This window comes from Cryptotermes secundus, unplaced genomic scaffold (genome assembly GCF_002891405.2).
Source record: "Cryptotermes secundus unplaced genomic scaffold, Csec_1.0 scaffold275, whole genome shotgun sequence".
Lineage (NCBI taxonomy): Eukaryota > Metazoa > Arthropoda > Insecta > Blattodea > Kalotermitidae > Cryptotermes > Cryptotermes secundus.
In genome coordinates, this window is record NW_019734315.1 from 220,390 (window position 1) to 239,482 (window position 19,093).

The 19,093-nt window shown below is 42.6% G+C and overlaps 1 protein-coding gene across 1 annotated transcript in view; it reads right to left on the reverse strand.

Moving 5' to 3' along the window:
* Nucleotides 1-937: 937 nt before the first annotated feature.
* Nucleotides 938-19,093, reverse strand: part of LOC111868535 (thyroid transcription factor 1) — a 25,675-nt gene continuing 7,519 nt past the window's right edge. Inside the window, exons 2-3 of the mRNA XM_023859248.2 lie at nucleotides 3,985-4,082; nucleotides 938-1,752 (exon numbers count right to left, since the gene is read on the reverse strand). Coding sequence (XP_023715016.1) covers nucleotides 1,300-1,752; nucleotides 3,985-4,082 — 551 coding nt within the window. The 3' untranslated portion in view covers nucleotides 938-1,299. The remainder of the gene's footprint in view (nucleotides 1,753-3,984; nucleotides 4,083-19,093) is intronic.

Genomic DNA, 19,093 nt, shown 5'->3' on the forward strand with positions numbered 1-19,093 from the left:
GAACCCGGGCCGCCGCGGTGGGAAGCCAGCGACTAACCGCTTGAGCTATGGCGCGTCCCTGTCGCCTATGATTCTCTGAATTCAAATTTATTTGCATTTTTCGTCTCCCCGATACTTCTGCTGAACTCAACTGGCTCACCTCAACCTAACAGATCGCCAACGCGACCTGGGTAAACCAACCTAACCATAAGCTAGCACAACATAGACCGAGCAGGCATAAAGCCATGTAACATTTGAGGATACAAAAATCAGCCAGATGCGCATGCGCAGGTATATTGAAGAATGTCTGGCAGAGCATAGATGAACTCGACATTATCGCCTCTTCATCCCCGAGGAATACTTCAGCGAGCAGATTTAAGAATTTATTCGATAAACGGAAAAACAAGATCGCCACCCACACCCGAACCAATACTGAGACGAGTTACTCTCACGTGACTGGAGAAGTGAATGTCTCCTTTCCGGTGTGTTATTTAACTACGAGTTTTCAGTAGCAAGTCTCGGATAGTGGAATGAGATATGAAATATGGATTTGAACGGACTTGCAAGGAAGTGGTCGTGTCCTAACCGAGATACTATCCCAGCATTCGCCTCGAGGGACTGAAGAAAACCACAAATACCTCAGTCAGAAGAGCCGGTGACCCGCCAGAGATTCGACCCGAACATCTCCCAAATACAAGCATACTAATACTCCTAGACTAGTCTGAGAGAGATAGGCTAGTCTGAGAGGGATAACATAAACTGTTAAAACCTCCTATACTGCACGTTTGGGGAGGGCGAGGTAATATGACTGAAAAACAATTTCAGAATCTCTAGCGCACTTCAGACACGTGAGATATATTCAGGTGAAGAGAAAGTATGAATTAACAGACCCAATGTAATGACAAGTATTTATTTTACCTTTGCCGTCTCGAACGGACAAAATCTCTATAGCTACACACTTCGTTTCTGTACATAAATATGTTGTAGATGAAAGTCCGTCAGAATAACGTGGCTGCGATTCAAAACGCTTAAAACTCTTTCCTGTTTGCTACACTGGTGCGATGTGTTCCAATCAGACGTGACGTGAAGAACTTGCAATGAGATTGTGATAACACTGAAACTCCAACATAGACTTAAAGCCCACCAAATTTCAGAGGGATTTCAGGACAGCGTAACCTACTTCCGTCTCAGTCATTTTGCAGTCTAAATCTCGCAATTGTAGAGTTTGATGCAGGTGCTCTTGGCAAACTGTTCATACATACATTTTATCATTTTGGTGTGGAGTTCAGTTCCCCGCTGCGATATCAACAAAGCCACACGTTACCATGTCCTGAGAGGGTTTCCTTCCACACTTGTCTGTCTGCCATAGTGCGGGTGTTCCTGGATGTGTGTGTAACCTTCAAGTGATGGGGAGGGAGGTTCAAATTTGTGGGGCAGCAGGGTCGAGTACGTTGGTGGAGGCTGTCCCAGGTAATGCGAAGGTGCAGAATAGTTCTTAGTGATGAGGTGATGGCTCCCGGAAGGAGTGGGTTTCCCATCTCGCACAAGAACTGGCACGGCAATCCTGCGGGGCTGCTGCTGCTGCTGGAACTTGCTGCCACTGTTCGCCCCGTCCAGCAGGTGCCTCTGCCTCTTGTTTTTGTAGCGGCGGTTTTGGAACCAGATTTTCACCTGTGTTGATGTGAGTTTCAGGGCGTTCGCTAGATGCTCCCGTTCTGGAGCCGAAAGATAACGCTGCTGCTTGAAGCGTCTTTCCAGTTCGTGAACTTGAGCCTGCAGCACAAAGCAAACATGCAGAATGTAGTTGACACTAAATTTCATTCAGGTATTTTGAATGATGTTTGCACAGAAGTGCGGAAAACTGCTCCATAAATTATAATAGCCAAATTAAGTTTCTTGGGGATGGGGTGAGACGGAGTCCAATTGTTAGGTTGGCCACTGTTTGGCCTATTGCACCAGCCCCGGATACATGATGATGAATGTGGGGCAGTCGGTGGAATGAGACTTGGCAGGGAAAACCGAAGTACTCGGGGAAAGCCTGTCCCAGTACCACTTTGTGCACCACAAATCCCACATGACGCGACCTAGGCCAGCGACTAACCGCCTGAGCTATGGCACGGCCGATGGCCAAATTAAGCTCACCTGCATTTATTTGACGCTTTGAACTATTAAATTTATCTATATATAATATTTATATATTCAGTTGCTACTACTCCAAAGAGAACACAATGCGTCTTCAACCCGGTTAATACTGTACAAGGAAATAATAGGTTTTTCTAATATAATACCAAACATGATTACAGTCTGTGGACAAAATAAAAAGTTTATGATTTTTAAAGTACGTGACAGATCTGCACATTTAATCATTTGGCCGTTAATGATTGACAATAGGAAGGAAGTCAGAACATATGTAAGAGGTCTAGTAGTAGTAGTAGTAGTAGTAGTAGTAGCAGTAGTAGTAATTCTGCTTCTTTATTTAAGTGCTTGGCAACAGCGAGTGGCCTATAAGAGGCGAGAGCTGAAGAGTTTCGGCTTGAGGCTGGATACGGCTCAACATGTAGACGTACACGTGTTGCTGTCGCTGTGTGTTACGTGTGCTCATTTGGCATTGACCCTCGGTTCGCAAGTTACAGGATGTCACATTGAGATTAAAGCAAGGCTACTGAGTTTTGGTAAACTGAAATAATTCTATTGTGGTCAAGGTATGGCGCATGTCCAGTTTGCGGGTGGAGGAGGCGACCTCCACGTATGGAAGGCATGCTTTCTTTAAACTGTCTCTAAGGGTTCATCATTGCTTGAGAATATAAACCTAATGGAAGAATAATCCTATGTATTCAATAAGATCTCAGCATGGCGATCTGTGTCACCATCTGATTATATCGTATAATGGGCAGTTCTCCAACATGGGACGAGCTGGAAGCTACCTCATCTCAAAAGCTAGCATGTTACAATACGTAGCAAAACCTTCACATTCAACAGTATTTTAATATTGCCTAAAAAACGGAAAATGGGGCCGAGGTTTGTAACACAATTGGGGAAAAACACAAATTAGTGCAAAATTTCAACTTGCAAATACAGATGGAAGAGACCGCTTGGGAGATTCGGGCTTATGTCGCAGGATAATATTAAAACTTATCCAGAGGGCATAGGGTATGAGGGTGTGGATGGAGAATAAGATCCAGCGTTGGGCTCTTGTGAAACTGGTAATGAACTCTGCCGTGCACTAAAAGCGGAGAATTTCTTAGCCATCTGAGAGACTGCTAGCATCTCAAGATGGCTTCCGCTCTGTGGGCTTAATTGGGTTCGTACATAGATGGGTGTTTATTTACTTAGTTTAAAGAAAGGAAAATTTATGACGAACACACGGCTTTCCAGGATGACTTTCCCTTCATGTCTGAGAATGCTGAAGATGACGTAAACGTGCTCTTTTTATCGTGGTAGAGTAAACTGGGACAAATTGTCATCATAACACCTTAATTCGCACGTAAGCGTTCACTTTGAATTATTATCTCCAAAGTTTCTTATCAGAAACACACAAAAACTTGTAAAGAGCATAAAAGGTTTTGCGGCCAACATAAAAATGTAGGTAATTTTGTAAATATTGAAAGTATTTCCAACAATTTTGTGTTTATTGATTTCTTATACTCAAATTAAATGTTACTCTGTAACAAAATTATTTTGATACCCACATACATAGAGACTGTAGAGTAAAACCTCCCTACAACGGAACCTGGATAATGGAAATCTTCCTGAATCTTATCGGATCTGAAGGTTTCAGAGCCTTGACTGTGAAGAGTCGATGTGACACTCTGGATTCCGGTAGTTCATAGACATTTCGGAGGAATGTACATCATCTTTCTTTACAGTAGAAGAATAAACAAAGAAACTGACTAACACGAAGCATACGGCAGGTTTGCTCTTGGTGAACTTCTGCCGGATTACACGGTATTGTATTGCGAAATATAGTGTCCTTCCTCCTTCAGGGTCGTCGGAACATTTTCGTACCTGAGAAAAGAGAACCCGCGGTTTTCGTTTGACTCTCTGGCGATGTCCCGCTGTTTCTCCTTTCCTTATGTCTGATTTAGCGCCATTCGGTTGTGATCCTGAAATCAGAATTGAAGCAAAAAATGAATCTTTAGAAACAACGTCTTAGTAAATACGCGTATTACGTCATGGATACTAATAACACTATAGTTGCTGAGACCGGCAACTTTGGACATGCTTCCATCCAGTGATCTGTCTCCCCATAATAATCGAAATGATTTCTTCCCATTTCTTCATTAAACTTCTGTATTCATTCGTTGTGTGCCCATGTCACCCTATCCTAGCCATGTGATCAGCCTCCAAACATGCCATATATGCGACAGGTAGGCAATATACGAGTACATCACGGAGTTCCTCCTGACGTGATATCCTAAATTTCACAATCAATTGATCATTCGTAGATCCAGTTCTTTTAATAAGCATTTATAATATTTTTAAATTATTTTGTCCTTAATTTTTTTAGGCAGTCTTCTTAAATTTGCACTTATCGAACTTACTGTATTTATTAATTGTATTTGTAGGCCGTTAGTTTGAAGGATACAAATTGATTTTAAACCAAGATAATCCAATGCAGAAAATTAACATATGTGTTTATTAAGATCGGCTTCATCTTCATCACCGCTCTCTATTAATTTGCTTACACTACAAGACAAGGCATAATTATAGTACCATCATGTCCATGTTCGTCTGTCTTCCTTAGAAAATTTAGAAGCAACTGGTAGATTTTTATGAAACTTCTCTGAGAATTTACTCCACCTCCGAAACTTTCTAACATACGTACTTCAGCCTTCAGCAGACTAAACCCAACTGCCAACAGCGCCAATTAATACCCAAGGTTCTGAAATTTATTTTTGTAAGTTTCCTCCTTCATTCAAGTTGTATGCTCCATAATTAAGAATTCGTATGCATGAATTAATATTTTTCCATCACTAGTCTTGACATTAACAATCTTCTGCCAATGTTAAAGTCCGGTTACACTTTGTGATGATACGAAAAATCTGAATACCCCGCCATTACTTGTAGTTTCCGGAAATTGACGAAACGAACCGACGTCTGACGAACACATGGCGCTGTAGGCAGATCACGAGGACTTTTGATACGTGAGTGAGTGAATGTGACTGCGTTTGTTTAAATTGGCATATTATTTGTGATTAGAACATGAATGTACTATAAAATTGAATGCTGTATCATATGTGGCAAATTATAGTCAGTGAACTCTGAAAATTCATCCAAATTCAAATTGGAAAGTGTTATAATACGGACTTCTTGAAGGCGTGGACACAGTACATAATGGCGAACCATGAAACCGGCTGGAGTGACATCTGGTGTAGAACCTGTAGGTAAGTTTTGTGAATCGCAGTAAAGCCGAGTTCACTTACAAACGGTACACATAATTTATTGCATTTGTGTTAGTTTCAGTACACGTTTGAGGTTATAGCACGATAAATATGACAACTTCATCAACGGTTATGTATTATCGATAACCTTCATAATTTTCAGCTTGTCAGCAAGTTATACTCGTTAGAAAGTGTTAATCTTCGGAACTAACTGGGTTCGCTGGCGGCCGAAGAAATTTAGTGGAAATATGTTGCGACTGTACAGAAGGTGAGGAACATCTGTATCCCATACTGCTGCATTGTCCACAATTCAGAAACCAAAAATCTTCTTCACTTTGTAAGATTCGAAGCTCCAGACGTAAAGGCCTAGGATGTGATGCTGTGCTGTCTGTTTGGGCTTGCGGCATACCTCAGATAAGAGTGACGTAAGTCCGGTGCCCATAAAAAGCTCTGTCTTCGGAGACATAACGCCGTGAAGTCCGTTGAAAATCAGCCGATGTTTCGGGGCAACATGTTGCCTCCATCTTCACCTTACCATATACTTCATGCTAGTTTCTTGCTTGGTTTATTCTTCGACCCTGAAGATTGAGGTGATATATTCCTTCGAAATATCGGTTGAGTTTAAACGGACAACACGGCGTCATAGTGTAGTCGGTATAGCAACTAGCTACGGACTGGACGACAGAAAGTTTGGTGTTCGAGTCCCGGTAAAGTCAAAATTTTTCTGGGACCCACACAGCTTCCTATCGTGGGTAACTGGGGCTCTTTCCTCGGGGGTAAAACGAAAAGAGCGTGAAGCTGAACAGTTACCTGCAGCTAGTGATGAGGCCAATAAAATGCGTATTTATACATNAACCCCCCCCCCCCACCGTTTTAGACATTATATTAAAATTTTGTTTTATTTAGGATATATGTGCTTTCGTCTGTTTAACACACATCTTATGGGTCCGTTATTTTCAATAGAGCCAATACAGAAACCGCGATATTTCAGATTTTAATTTATGTTGCTTTATGCTGATGCTGTCTTCTCACTTCCATCATGTCTCCTGGACTCTGCCATTTCACAAATTGTTTGCCACTTATTGACGCTCCCAGCTCTTGAGCGTCTTGTTTCTATGAGTTCGTCTTTTCTACATGTTATCACTTGCCCTCATGCTTCTGTTATTGCTAGTGGGGTGGGACTAAGTCCCTTGTACTGCGGCCACTTCTGGCCTGTTGTACCAGCCCTAGATGATAGGTGAGGGTGATTGTGGAGCAATTGGTGGAAGGAAGATTCGCAGGGGAAACCGAAGTACTCGGAGAAAATCTGCCCCAGCGCCACTTTGTCCACCACAAATCCCACTTGACCAGACCCGGGTCCTCATGTTTGTGTGCGTCCTATATTGTGATTGATGGCGCGGATGTAAGCGTTAGGCGCACGGAAGACAAAGCATACAAACCATACTCAAGTAACGTTCCCACCTCATGACTCAAGGTACGCGGGTTCAAACCCGGCGGATGTCGTGGAATTTTTAAGGGCGGAAAAATTCAGGGAACAAGTCCTCCGGGAGGGACTTTCAGCCGTGGGTCCCGTATCTTAGATTTACGGCACGTAAAAGGACCTCATGTCTCTAGGAGACCTCTGAGCAAAATTAGGCCAAGTTTCCAGCCCAACTAGTTTCCAATTCCTCCTGTAGATGGGGGAAGTATCAGGTACCACTGCCAGAGGAGGGGGGACCTCTCTGACAGAAAGGGACTAAAGTATTAGATACCACTGCCAAGTAGAGGGTAGAAACCTTGCTGGCAGAAAGGGACTAGGAACCCCTGCCAGAGGAGGGACGACCTCGCTGACAGAAAGGGACTACTTATTATTAGATACCACTGCCAGTAAGAGGTTGGAACCTCACTGGCAGAAAGGGGCTGATAGTAAGCACCAGTACCGGTAGGGTATGGAGACAGTAGAAATTAAAAGGGGGACGCACAATGGACCAGTAACCGGTCTAAGTGCATGTGGAAACCCACCCCCTCAATACGGAATACGGAACCACACTCAAATTTGGCCCCTTTTCATTCTGACACAAATTTTACTAAGCCAGTCACAACATGTTACAGCCACTCGAATTGTAAAGAACGGCCTTCCCCATGAAGAGAACTTTACAGATTTTCTATTCAAGGGGCCTTTTTTTCATTTTAGATACGGGATGTATTGCGTTAGATGTAGAACAAATGATGCTGCTTAGAAAATTGTTTTGTTTGCTCCATTTCGATACGATCTCAGTTTGTGGCTCGGCAACTAAGAAGAGAAGTAACCGTCCGCCATCCACAGAAGTCACGCAACACCGCCTTAGCACTGAACATAGACCCCCGTACCCGAAGAAACTACGAAATGCTAGACAGAGGGAATCAGCTTTGACTAATCCCAGCAAAATTCAACGAGTATTTAGAACAGTTAATTAGAAGAAACAATACGGTACAGCGGGGAGACAGGATAGCGCAGTCGGTATAGCGACTGGCTATGGGCTGGACGATCGAGGGGTCGGTTCTCCACAGCGTCCGAACCGGCTCTGGGGCCCACTCAATCTCCTGTCAAAGGGAGACCGGGGGTTCTTGCCTCGGGGATAAGGTGGCCGGGACGTGAAACTGACCACTCACCTGCAACTAGTGCAGAGGTCAAGAAAACGTGGATCTATACATCCGCTACCCCATACGCCTTCATGGCGTAGTGCTTAATTAGTTAAGCACAGGGACAACTTTTTTTTCCCTTGGCACTACAGCCGCAGTTGGCCTAGGCCTACCTCCATGAACTTCTCCGTTCACTTCGGTTTTTCAAGATCTTACACATGCGGTAGGACTCCTTGGGCGAGTGATCAGCTCGTCGCAAGGCCTCTACCTGTAGACAGACACAGAAAAACGCACACAAACATCCATGCCCTGAGTGGGATTCGAACCCACGATCTCGGCTTTCAAGCGAGCGAAGACAATGCATGCCTTAGACCGCTCGGCTACCGTAACCGGCTGGTACACCTTTACCTTTATTTTTAACACGGTATGGCACTTACGTGAAAGTGTCTACCTGATGATGACCTTTTTAAGTCAAAATATGTCGTAGAAGTAATATTTATTTTGGAAGTGACGACTTGGACCCAGCATGATGAGAGGTTGCGCCTTCAAGACTGACACTGCAAATTAAACAGGGAGAAATACGGACATATCAGTTGTATGCTTGCGAGTGAGTGCACATCCTTCTGTTTCATGTTCTACGTATTTTTCCGTTGAGGTTTCCTACTGTGTCTAACATTTAACCCAATTCATTTTTTAAGTATCAGTGCAATAAGCGTTTTCTTGTGGCTCTGACCTCTTGCCCTACTGAAGGCTTCGAGGCTGCAGACGGATCCACTTCAACACTTCATACACCACGTTCTCAGTGCACGTGCACCGGTATGTCCGTGTAGTATCCTTCAGAACAGATTTACATTTCATGGATAAATTGTTGTTAAATTACTCTGTTTTCATTCGCTGGTAGCACATTATTTTTCTAACGATCATTCTTAAAATTAATTACCGTATTTACGCATGTATAGGCCGCACATTTTTTGCCAAAAATTCAAGAGGAAAAGTGGGGTGCGGCTTATATTCGAAATCACACTTCATTAAAAAAAATATATATTCATAATTAGTAATACAGGGTGTAATACTCCTGAAATTATTTTTTCTATAATTTCTGTCTGAAAATTGTGCTGCGCCCTATACATGCGTAAATACGGTACTTCGAAGTTCGTACTATTTATGAATTAAATGAGATAATAATTTTAATTGTTTAAAATTGTTTATAGTTTTATCTTGACGTCATATACACACTATACAGACCCTCCTCTCTTTATCGCGCCTTTCTTCTCGCGGTCACATTTTCTTGTTGCTTTTCTGTAAGTCTTCTTATTGAGGTTCTGATATATTGATTATTCATTACTTAACAAGGATTACTGTCTCTCCCACGGCCTCTGTTTTTTGTTGATTAATCTAACTGTGCTCTCTATAAATGGAGGAGGGACTACAAATGGTGGACGCTAATCCTCGTTAACAAAATAATATATGAAGGTATGGAGGCTAACCAAATAAGTAAAGATCTCAGTTAGCAGAAATTTTAACATTGATACTGTGCAATATGTGGACGATCAGGTGGCCAAATCGGCAGATGAGCTACAGTGCTTAGTGTTTCATTTAAGTAACACAACTGCAATATTTTCCGTGAACGTAAGTACTAGAGAAGTTAAAATTACGTTTTCAGAAGAATTGAGTCTACGCCTGACGCTCGAAGAATACACACGAGAACACGGAAGTTGGTGAACTTTCATTGTTAAGATTCGTTACCAGGTAACAACTGTGCGCTCGACTTATCAGTGATATACACTCGACCTCTAAGGTCAAGTTTCATAATTCTTCATTATCTTTCAAACTGAAATAGTGAACAAACTGTAAGTACATTTACATTCACGTTAAAATGGCCTAGACGCCCAATTATGGGTCGTATATAGCAGCCCAGGCAGATACGAATTTCCCACCGCTGCCGATGAACTCAGCATTTTCACAACCAGTGCCTTTGCAAGCATACTCACAAAACTCGATAGTATACAGCAGCCAGCCACATAATAATACTCAAGTTCCTGTAATAAATCCATTAACTCCGCAAACCCCAACATACATACCAAACTCAAGTCCAAAATATCAGTGGCAAAACATTGCTCACAGTAGAAAAAAAAACAGGAACCCCGAAGAACCTGATTCATCAGAGAAGCAAGAATATTAGCTAGGGGATACAGTAACGGTAAGCAACAGATTTAGTGCTCTCACAGACGAAGAAACTATGGAAGGAGAATCTTCAAACACCGAACCGAAGCCCCCACCCATATTTGTGTCAGGCGTTAAAAACACAAAACCACTGGTTGAATTGCTCAATGCTATTGCCCAGCACAAGTACGGGTACATACTGAAAACATTATACAGCAGTCAAGTGAAAGTGCAACCCCTGGAAAGCTCCACACTCACAACAATAATAAAAGAACTAACAGAAAAGCCAACAGAATTTCATACCTCTAAACCCTGAAATGAAAGAGAATTCCGAGTGGTCCTTAAAAATACCCACCCAACAACGACTTAAATGAAATAAAGCTAAGCCTCCAAGAAAAGGGCACGAAGTAACAAACATCTGGAACACCAAACAACTCGACACAAAAATACCATTACCGTTGCATTTCATAGAGTTAAAACCAAATGAAAATAACAAAGAAATATACAAGACAGATTTACTCATAAACACAAAAGTACAATTCGAAGCCCTCCACGTCAAACGAGAAATTCCCCAGTGCAAACGTTGTCAAAGATTTGGGCATACGAAAACTTTTGCCGGCACAGCCCCAGATGTGTCAAATGTGCAGCAGAACATCTAACAGAAGGATGCCCAAGAAAAACAAAATATTCCAATGTCAAATGAGTAACTGCAGTGATCACCACCCAGCCAACTACAGAGGCTGCTTAGTACACAAGCAATTGCAACAAAAATTCTACCCAACATTACGAGAACGAAAAATACAAATCAGACCACTTCAGACAGGAAGTCCCAAGCAGCACAGTGATTACCGAACACCACCGCAACTCAAGAAAGTCGAGCCATTTCCAGTGCCATGGTACAACCTTCTAATGATCTAGCTGAACTCCGTCAAATGATGAAGACGTTAATGGATCAGATGGGCACCCTCATAAATCTTATGTCCACGCTCAAGAATAAAACTAATAACGGCTCCTCTACTAAACATCGCAGAATGGAACGCCAACGTGCTCAAGAAATACAGACATTCATACAAAACTTCGACTTAGACATACTCCCAATCTCAGAAACTCACTTCACTGTCAGAAGCTACATAGATATACCAAAATATAATGTATATAGCACAAATCACCCTGACAACACAGCTCACAGAGGCATGGCAATAATTATAAAACAAACAATCAAACACCACAAATCCCGCTTGACCAGCCCCGGGATCGAACCCGGGCCGCCTAGGTGGGAAGCCAGCGCCTAACCGCTTGAGCTATGGCGCTGTCCATATACCTAACTAATTAAGCACTATACCATGAAGGCGTATAGAGGAGTGGATGTATAGACCCAGGTTTTCTTGACCTCGGCACTCGTTCGAGGAAAAGAAGACCTGTACTAACTATATGATACAGCAACAAATTAATAGTTTTAATCATTTGGATATAATGTGTCCTGTGAAGATGAAAATAATTAAAATAAAAAGTGTGATTTTTTTCAAAATATTTAGAATTATAAATCAGATATTCTGATATCTTGGTTTGCAAGACGCTTGGTAGACCAACGTTAGCTGATGATGATGATGATGATGATGATGATGACGACGATGGATTACGGACAATATAAAGAACAGATGAGAGAAAATTAATATCAGCACACATGAGTGTCATAATGAGAACTGCGGCATATACATTTTCTGACAGTAAGAGAAATGGTGAAATTACGACAAAACTACGAATTCCACAAATGACAGAAAAGCAAGTTTACAGAAGGGCTCTGACAACATCGCAAAAGTTACTTTAAAATATCAACCAAATGGGAAAAGAAATCTATCACAGCGGATGCGTTGTCTAAGTTTCGAGTTGCCTTCGACCCGTGAAACACTGAGATCATGGGTTCGAATCCCACTAGCGGCATTGATATATTAGTTTTTATGTGTTTGTGTTGTTCTGTGTTGGTAGCTGGCTGATCCTCTTTCAAAGGAGTCCCGCCAACTCCTTCTAAAGTTAATCTAGATTCGGACTAATTCTGAATGGACACAGGGCAGAAAGCCTACTCCGTCAAGAGGCGTGCAGACCTTACTGTGTAAGACAGGTGGGAGGCCGCGCCATAGCTCAAGCAGTTAGTCGCTGGCTTCCCACCGCGGCGGCCCTGGTTCGAGCCCGGGTCTGGTCAGTGGGATTTGTGGTGGACAAAGTGGCACTGGGGCAGGTTTTCTCCGAGTTCTTCGATTTCCTCTGCCGATCTTCATTCCACCAATTGCTCCACAATCACCCTCACCTATCATGTGGGGCTGCCAATCTCATCTTACTTAATTTAGTCATTCCAACAATGTAGACTGAGGAGTGCAAATAGTGAAGCTCCTTATTATGCAGTTTTCTCCAGCCTCCTGTTACTTCCTTGTGGGTCTAAGTATTCTCCTCAGCATCTTGTTTTCATATAAACTGAGTCTATGTGTTCCCTTAATGTAAAAGACCAAGTTTCACACCCATGGAAAACTACAGGCAGAATTGTAGTTCTGTATATTTTTTATTTTTACATTTCAGTATAGCAGGTAAAATCCTTTGAAGTGAGATTCCTGAGGTCAGTGGCAGGCTATATAATAATGGACAACACAGAGAAACATAGACATTAGACAAGAACTAAATACATTGAAACTATGAGAAGTAAAAGAACACAAACTGAAATATTTTGAACAAGTTTTAAGAATGGCAACTAATCAGACTTCTCAGAAGCTATCTTCCTGAAGGAAGAAGGGAGAGGTTCNGTAAGTAGTGTACTACTTAGAATCAGAAGTGAAGTAAAAATATGACTGAAGGGATTATATATGTGTCAAGGAATGTAGAAGTAACAAACAAACAAAAACAAACTCCATGGCTTAAGTCCGCAAGCGAACTATACCGACCTAGCGACCGACGGTTGTCGGCGAATTTAGTGCCAACTTTAGCGGATAAAGGGTCTCGCGGGTCAGCGCAACGAATCCCCACGGCCGTTAATTTCAGTTTTCTAGACCGGAGTGTAGATGTCACCAGTATCAATAACACGACATATAGACAAGACTAGCTCTATTATATAAATCTTCTGGCAATCAAGTCTCGGGATATCCAACAACTGTGAGCAGGTCATAACAGCTGTACAGATATTTGGAAAAATAAGATGAGAAATTCGTGCGAAATTTTTAGCCGGGAAACCTGAAGAGGAGGGATCACTTATGAGACAATCGCAGACGAGATGATTAAATTAAGTAAGATTTGAAGTTTTCACGGCGGTGACTATGAAGAATGCCGTCTTCTGGGTTGTGGCGCCATGTAGATATTGTTTCAACTGACGTTTCAGAGGAACGTATCGCCTCCATCTTCAGGGTATAAGAAATCTGCGAGCGATGAAACAGCGTGTGCAGGTGGCTGCAGCCTCGGAAACGTCGGTTAACACAATATCTACACAGCGCCATATTCCAGAAGACGGAAATCTTCAGATTGAATTACATTTTGATGATAAAGAAGTAGCATATGTGTAGCTCATTGACTACCTTAGCGACTACCAAGTTCTCAGCAAGCATGCTTACCGACTAGACTGGTTCAGGGTGTGAGGTTTAGTTTATAATCGCACAGTGTCCAGTTCTAATCTTGACCTGAACACAGATTTAAGTTTCCTTGGTTACACTCAGACCTTTGAGGCCAATTCCAGGATAGAACCTTACATTAGGCCGCTACTGTTTCCTGCTATACTCATTTCAAGTCATTACTCATCATGTCTCTGCCCATGGCTCTGCAGCCCTTTTGGTCTTTGGCCGATTATTTTCTCAGTTTCTTAATCTATACACAGTCAGTAGGACTCCTTGAACGGGGGATCAGCCTGTCGCAAGGCCCATACCTACACACAGAACACAAACACAGAATAAACGTACACAGACATCCCAATGTTCGAGCGGGCGAAGACATTTCATGCCTTAGACCGCGCGGCCACCGTGACCGGCATTTCGTTAGTCACTACGACACGAAATCATTTGACTCTGTGTACTCGTAGTCTGATACACTGGCAATGAGTTCACTGCGCTAGAGTAACTGTGCATTTGTGAATTTTTAGAGATGTCGAGACACTAAGAAAATTTGGTACTTAGCAAACTGTTTAAAATAAAAAAGAACACCAACATAGAAACCTTCATGTAATAACATGTGTGTTTCTATGTGCATTACGTGCCTATCTGTGAATACCCTTTCACTCGGTTATAGCGAACATCGACCAATAACGGGCCCTCCAGTCCTCTGTAACGAGGGTTTTTTTGTGCATGTACAAGAAGCACTCCGGTGTGTGCAGTTAGTTGAAACGCGCTGGAAACAGCCGCGCTTTTAATATCTGCTAATATTTATATGGCTGTGCGGTTTACAATTCACGAAACGTTTCCATTCTTCCAGTGTTTAGGGAATTAGAAATGGGTGACATTTGTATCATCCAGTCGACATACTGCAGAGTAAACAGGGCAGGCGTTTACAGCGCACTAAATTCAAACGTTGAACACGCATCGCTTATTTGTGCCAGTGAGGACTGTGTTTTCTCTTCGGCACACAAACAGCTTGGCGCTTTGTCCTCCTAGTCACGGCTCTTACTGAATAAGAGCCTACGGCTCTGTCTTACTCAACTTAGAGTACACAGTTTCGAATTTCCAATTTCGTGATTCATTGAAAGCACAGACATTTCTCTGCGTAACTAACGCCATCTCAGTACACCCCAAAGCTATTAAGCGGCCTCGTAGTCTAGGGGTAACGTTCCCACCTCATGACTCAAGGTACGCGGGTTCAAACCCGGCGGAGGTCGCGGAATTTTTAAGGGCGGAAAAATTCAGGGAACAAGTCCTCCGGGAGGGACTTTAGGCCGTGTGTCCCGTGTCGTAGATTTACGGCACGTAAAAGGACCTCATGTCTCTAGGAGACCTCTGAGCTAAATTAGGCAACAATTTCCGGCCCAAGTAGTGTCCAGTGCCTCTGGTAGATGGGGGGAAGTATCAAGGTACCGAGGGCCGACCTCGTTGGCTCAAAGGGGCTGATAGGACGCACCAGTACCGGTAGGGTATGGAGACTGGTAGAATATCAAAGGGGGACGTACAATAGATCAACAACTGGTCGCGGTGCATGGGGAAACCCACCCCCTCCAATAATAATAATAACAATATTAATAATAATATTATTATTATTATGAAATTCTTCACCTGCTGTCCTCAACCGATCTCAGTGGCCGCGCGGTCTAAGGCATGACATTTCTTCGCTCGCTTGAGTACTGGGATCGTGGATTCCAATCCACTCAAAGCATGCAACTTTATCCGCCTTTATTCTGTGATTGCCCTTGCGACGAACTGATCCCCCGTCCAAGGAGTCCTACCTATTGTTTTAGGATTAAGAAATTGGAATGAAGTGAAGCGTTTCAAGGATATCCATCTTAATATTATCGTCCTTTCTTTGTCTTCCAAGTAAATTTTCCCATGAGGTTTCGCACCTAAATTCTATAGTGTCCACAAGCTCAGGGAGGCACGAGGTAGCGTAGTTAGTTGAAGCACTATGCTACAAACCGGAGGGTCGCGGGTTCGAATCCCGACGAGGTCATTGGATTTTTCAATTGACCTAATCCTTCCAGCCTCACTATGGCCCTGGAGTCGACTCAGCCTCCAAGAGAAATGAGTACCGGGAATTTTCCTGAGGGCTAAAGGGCTGCCGGCGCGTGAGGCTAACAGCCTCACCGCCATCGGTGAGTCGATTGTCTAGAAAATGTGGGATCCTCGATGTCTCACAACCCTAAGGGCCTTCATGAACTTTTTGCCCATGCACCCTTCTAGCCACGTACTCAGTTCTTCGCAGCCTCGTAGATTTTTCTCTCCTGGCAATATTTGGGGGGGGGGATACGTAGTCCATAAGTCATGAAGATCCTCTTTAGGGAATTTTCTAAACATTTATATCTGCGTTCTTACCTCTAGTTAGATGCAGTGTATCAGACTAATACGAACAACTGGCAAAATTATCCAAAACCTTAAAAAATGCCAAAGTGTCCCGTAGGAGATGATACGCCTTCGAATGACCCACATTGAAGCCTACAGATTAAGAATTGATACCAACTGCAAAGAGAGTGACGACTATCTGACAGACTATGTTGGTTTTGAGGGCCTCCGATTGCTGCCTCTTACGTGCTGGTTTCTTGCTTGACTTAATTGCAAGCAAGATGTACATCCAGAACATCAGTTAACTTGTACCAGGATACACGGCATTGTATCCAACTTCATAATGTAACGTGGATGCCCAAAAGCGTTTGTACGCAACTGCTCGATAAACACATTCCCACGAAATATGCAACAATGTAACGGTGTTATGCAATCCGTTTCTAAGCAACGGAACTGTAAACACGGGTGTGTAATAGAGGGACTGTCTCCTATAGGGTCCGCGCCGCGATAGCTACTATGCAATGCTTCGATAAACATGGTTCAACAATAAAGGCTGTTTTCTGTGGGGTCCGTGTCGAGATGGTATGAGTGACTAAGGGAAAGGGAATTGATTACACTTGAGTTTCAATGTTCCAAGGGAAGAGCAGTGCGGCCGGAAGAAGAATTAGAGGACTTAGGGTGTGACGTTACATGTGCTAGAGTTACAATAATCTTGAGAGTGTAAGAACTAATTGTATTTACGACTAGTGAAGTTCCAATAAACCGATTCACCAATTCAAACCCTCGTGTTAGTCACAGAAATACTTGAAAATATGTTAGACTTTTCTCACATCGACACCAGATTTTCTATCAATTTTTAAAGCCTTGTGCCAAATATAATTTCGCTGCAGACGTTAACAGAATACGACCCTGATGACTCCACAATTACAACAATTTTATAATACAATATGCAGTATTTTCTGTATATTGCACTAATAAAATATATGCTATTAAAAATTTTAATATGAAACTTAGTTCTTTATATACTTTTTAGTCTAAAATCTAGACTTTTTTCTCGTGAAGTCATCTGTGGTTCTTATTTCCCTCGCAAGAACTTTATAATTCGGTCATCTTACATGTACCGACAGAAGAGGTCACATGTTCATGTGATCGTTGATATGAACATCACGCGAGGATAATTATTATTTATTAAATCTGTAAAAAGTTAAAGCTATCTCTGTAACAGGCCCTGGAGACCCATTGGGTTGTGAGAGGTAGAGGATCCCAGATATTCTAGATAATTTGCTCATAGATGGCGGTGAGGTTGTCACCTTTATTCGCCGGCCGCTCTTTACCCCCAAGCAAGATTATTGATATTCATTTCAGCTAGAGACTGAGGATGAGGTCAATTGAAAAATCCAATTACCTTATCGGAAGTCGAACCCGCAATCTTCCGGCCGGCTTGTTGCATAGTATATTTGAAATATAAACCTCCGCATTGGCATGAACATAACCGAAATCAGCGTAAGTCCCTTTAATCGAATAAAGGTTGCAGCTAGAGTGATGCATCTGCAATCATTCCTAAAAATAACTGTCTTTAAGCAATTTGAAGCAAAAATTATATATATAGAAAGTGAAGCTATCCCTGTAACAGGCCGTGAAGGCCCATAGGGTTGTGAGACGTTGAGGGTCCCACATTATCTAGACAATCGGCTCAAAGATGGCGGTAAGGTTGTCAGCCGTCCGCACTTTACTCCCCAGGGCCATAGTGCGGCTGGAAGGATTAGTTAAATTGAAAAAAAAAATCCAATGATCTGATCGGGACTTGAAGCCGCGACCTTCCGGCTTGTAGCATTGTGCCTCAACCAAACACGCTACCGCGTGCCCCGTGATGATAATTCAGGAGTTATTTCAAGGAAATAGCGGCTCCGGCCTAGAAAACTGAAATTAACGGCCGTGGAGATTCGTTGCGCTGATCATGTGACACCCTCTATCCGCAAAAGTTGTCATTGAACTTCGCCGACAAGCGGCGGTCGCTCGGTCGGTATATTTCGCTTGCGGACTAAAATCACGGAGTTTTTTTTTTTTGTTTTGTATATATGTGTATATATACACACTGTACATAATATCGGAATTTTAGGGCAAGTACAGTGAAAGCGCGAAAGCTCTGTAAATTTAATATTCTCTAGTGAATAAAGTTACACTGATAAATGTACCGAACTAAGGGATCATTTTTATTGATTCTTGAAAAGTAATTAAAGTGTGGATATGGCATCCTTGCCCCTAGCCAGCGATTTGTAATAATCGATGTCTTAACTAGCTAAGCAACTATTAGTTTCTCAAGTGCTCTGCTTCATGGAGTTAGCAAGATAATTAAAATTTCAGAATTTTAAAACTTCATGGTTAATGCTCAGAAGTGGGCTGTGTGCTTCGTTTCGAAAGTAATGCTAAGATACACAGGGCGATCTGAGACGAGCAGTCGCCACCTGTCTCTGAGAGAACAACGAGAGCAGTCTGTTGGTTATGCAGCGTCACACGGTGAGAGGAACTTCTAGACAAGAGAGCATTTTCGTCACGTATTCGAGAAGATTGGCGTTCGTGTAGGTACTACAAAAGTAGCTGTTATTTATAGTATAATTTATTCACATTTTAATAAGTAATTTCCTTAAAAGAGGAACCGCCTCTATGGACTACTGGTCACAGTCCCTGGCTACAATCCTGAGGTCCTGGGTTCGATTCCCGGCGCTACCAGATTTTCTGAGAAATAGAAGGTCTGGAACGGGGTACACTCAGGCTCGTGAGGACAATTGAGGAGCTATTTCAAGGAAATAGCGGCTCCGGTCTAGAAAACCGAAATTAACGGCCGTGGGAATTCGCTGCGCTGACAAAGCGACACTCTATATCCGCTAAAGTTGGCACTAACTTCGCCGGCAAGCGGCTGTAGCTTGGTCGGTATAGTTCGCTTGCTGACTACAGGCCACAGAGTTGTTTTTTTTTTGTTGTTTGCTTTGCTTTCCTTGTAAAACACCTTTTTACTGA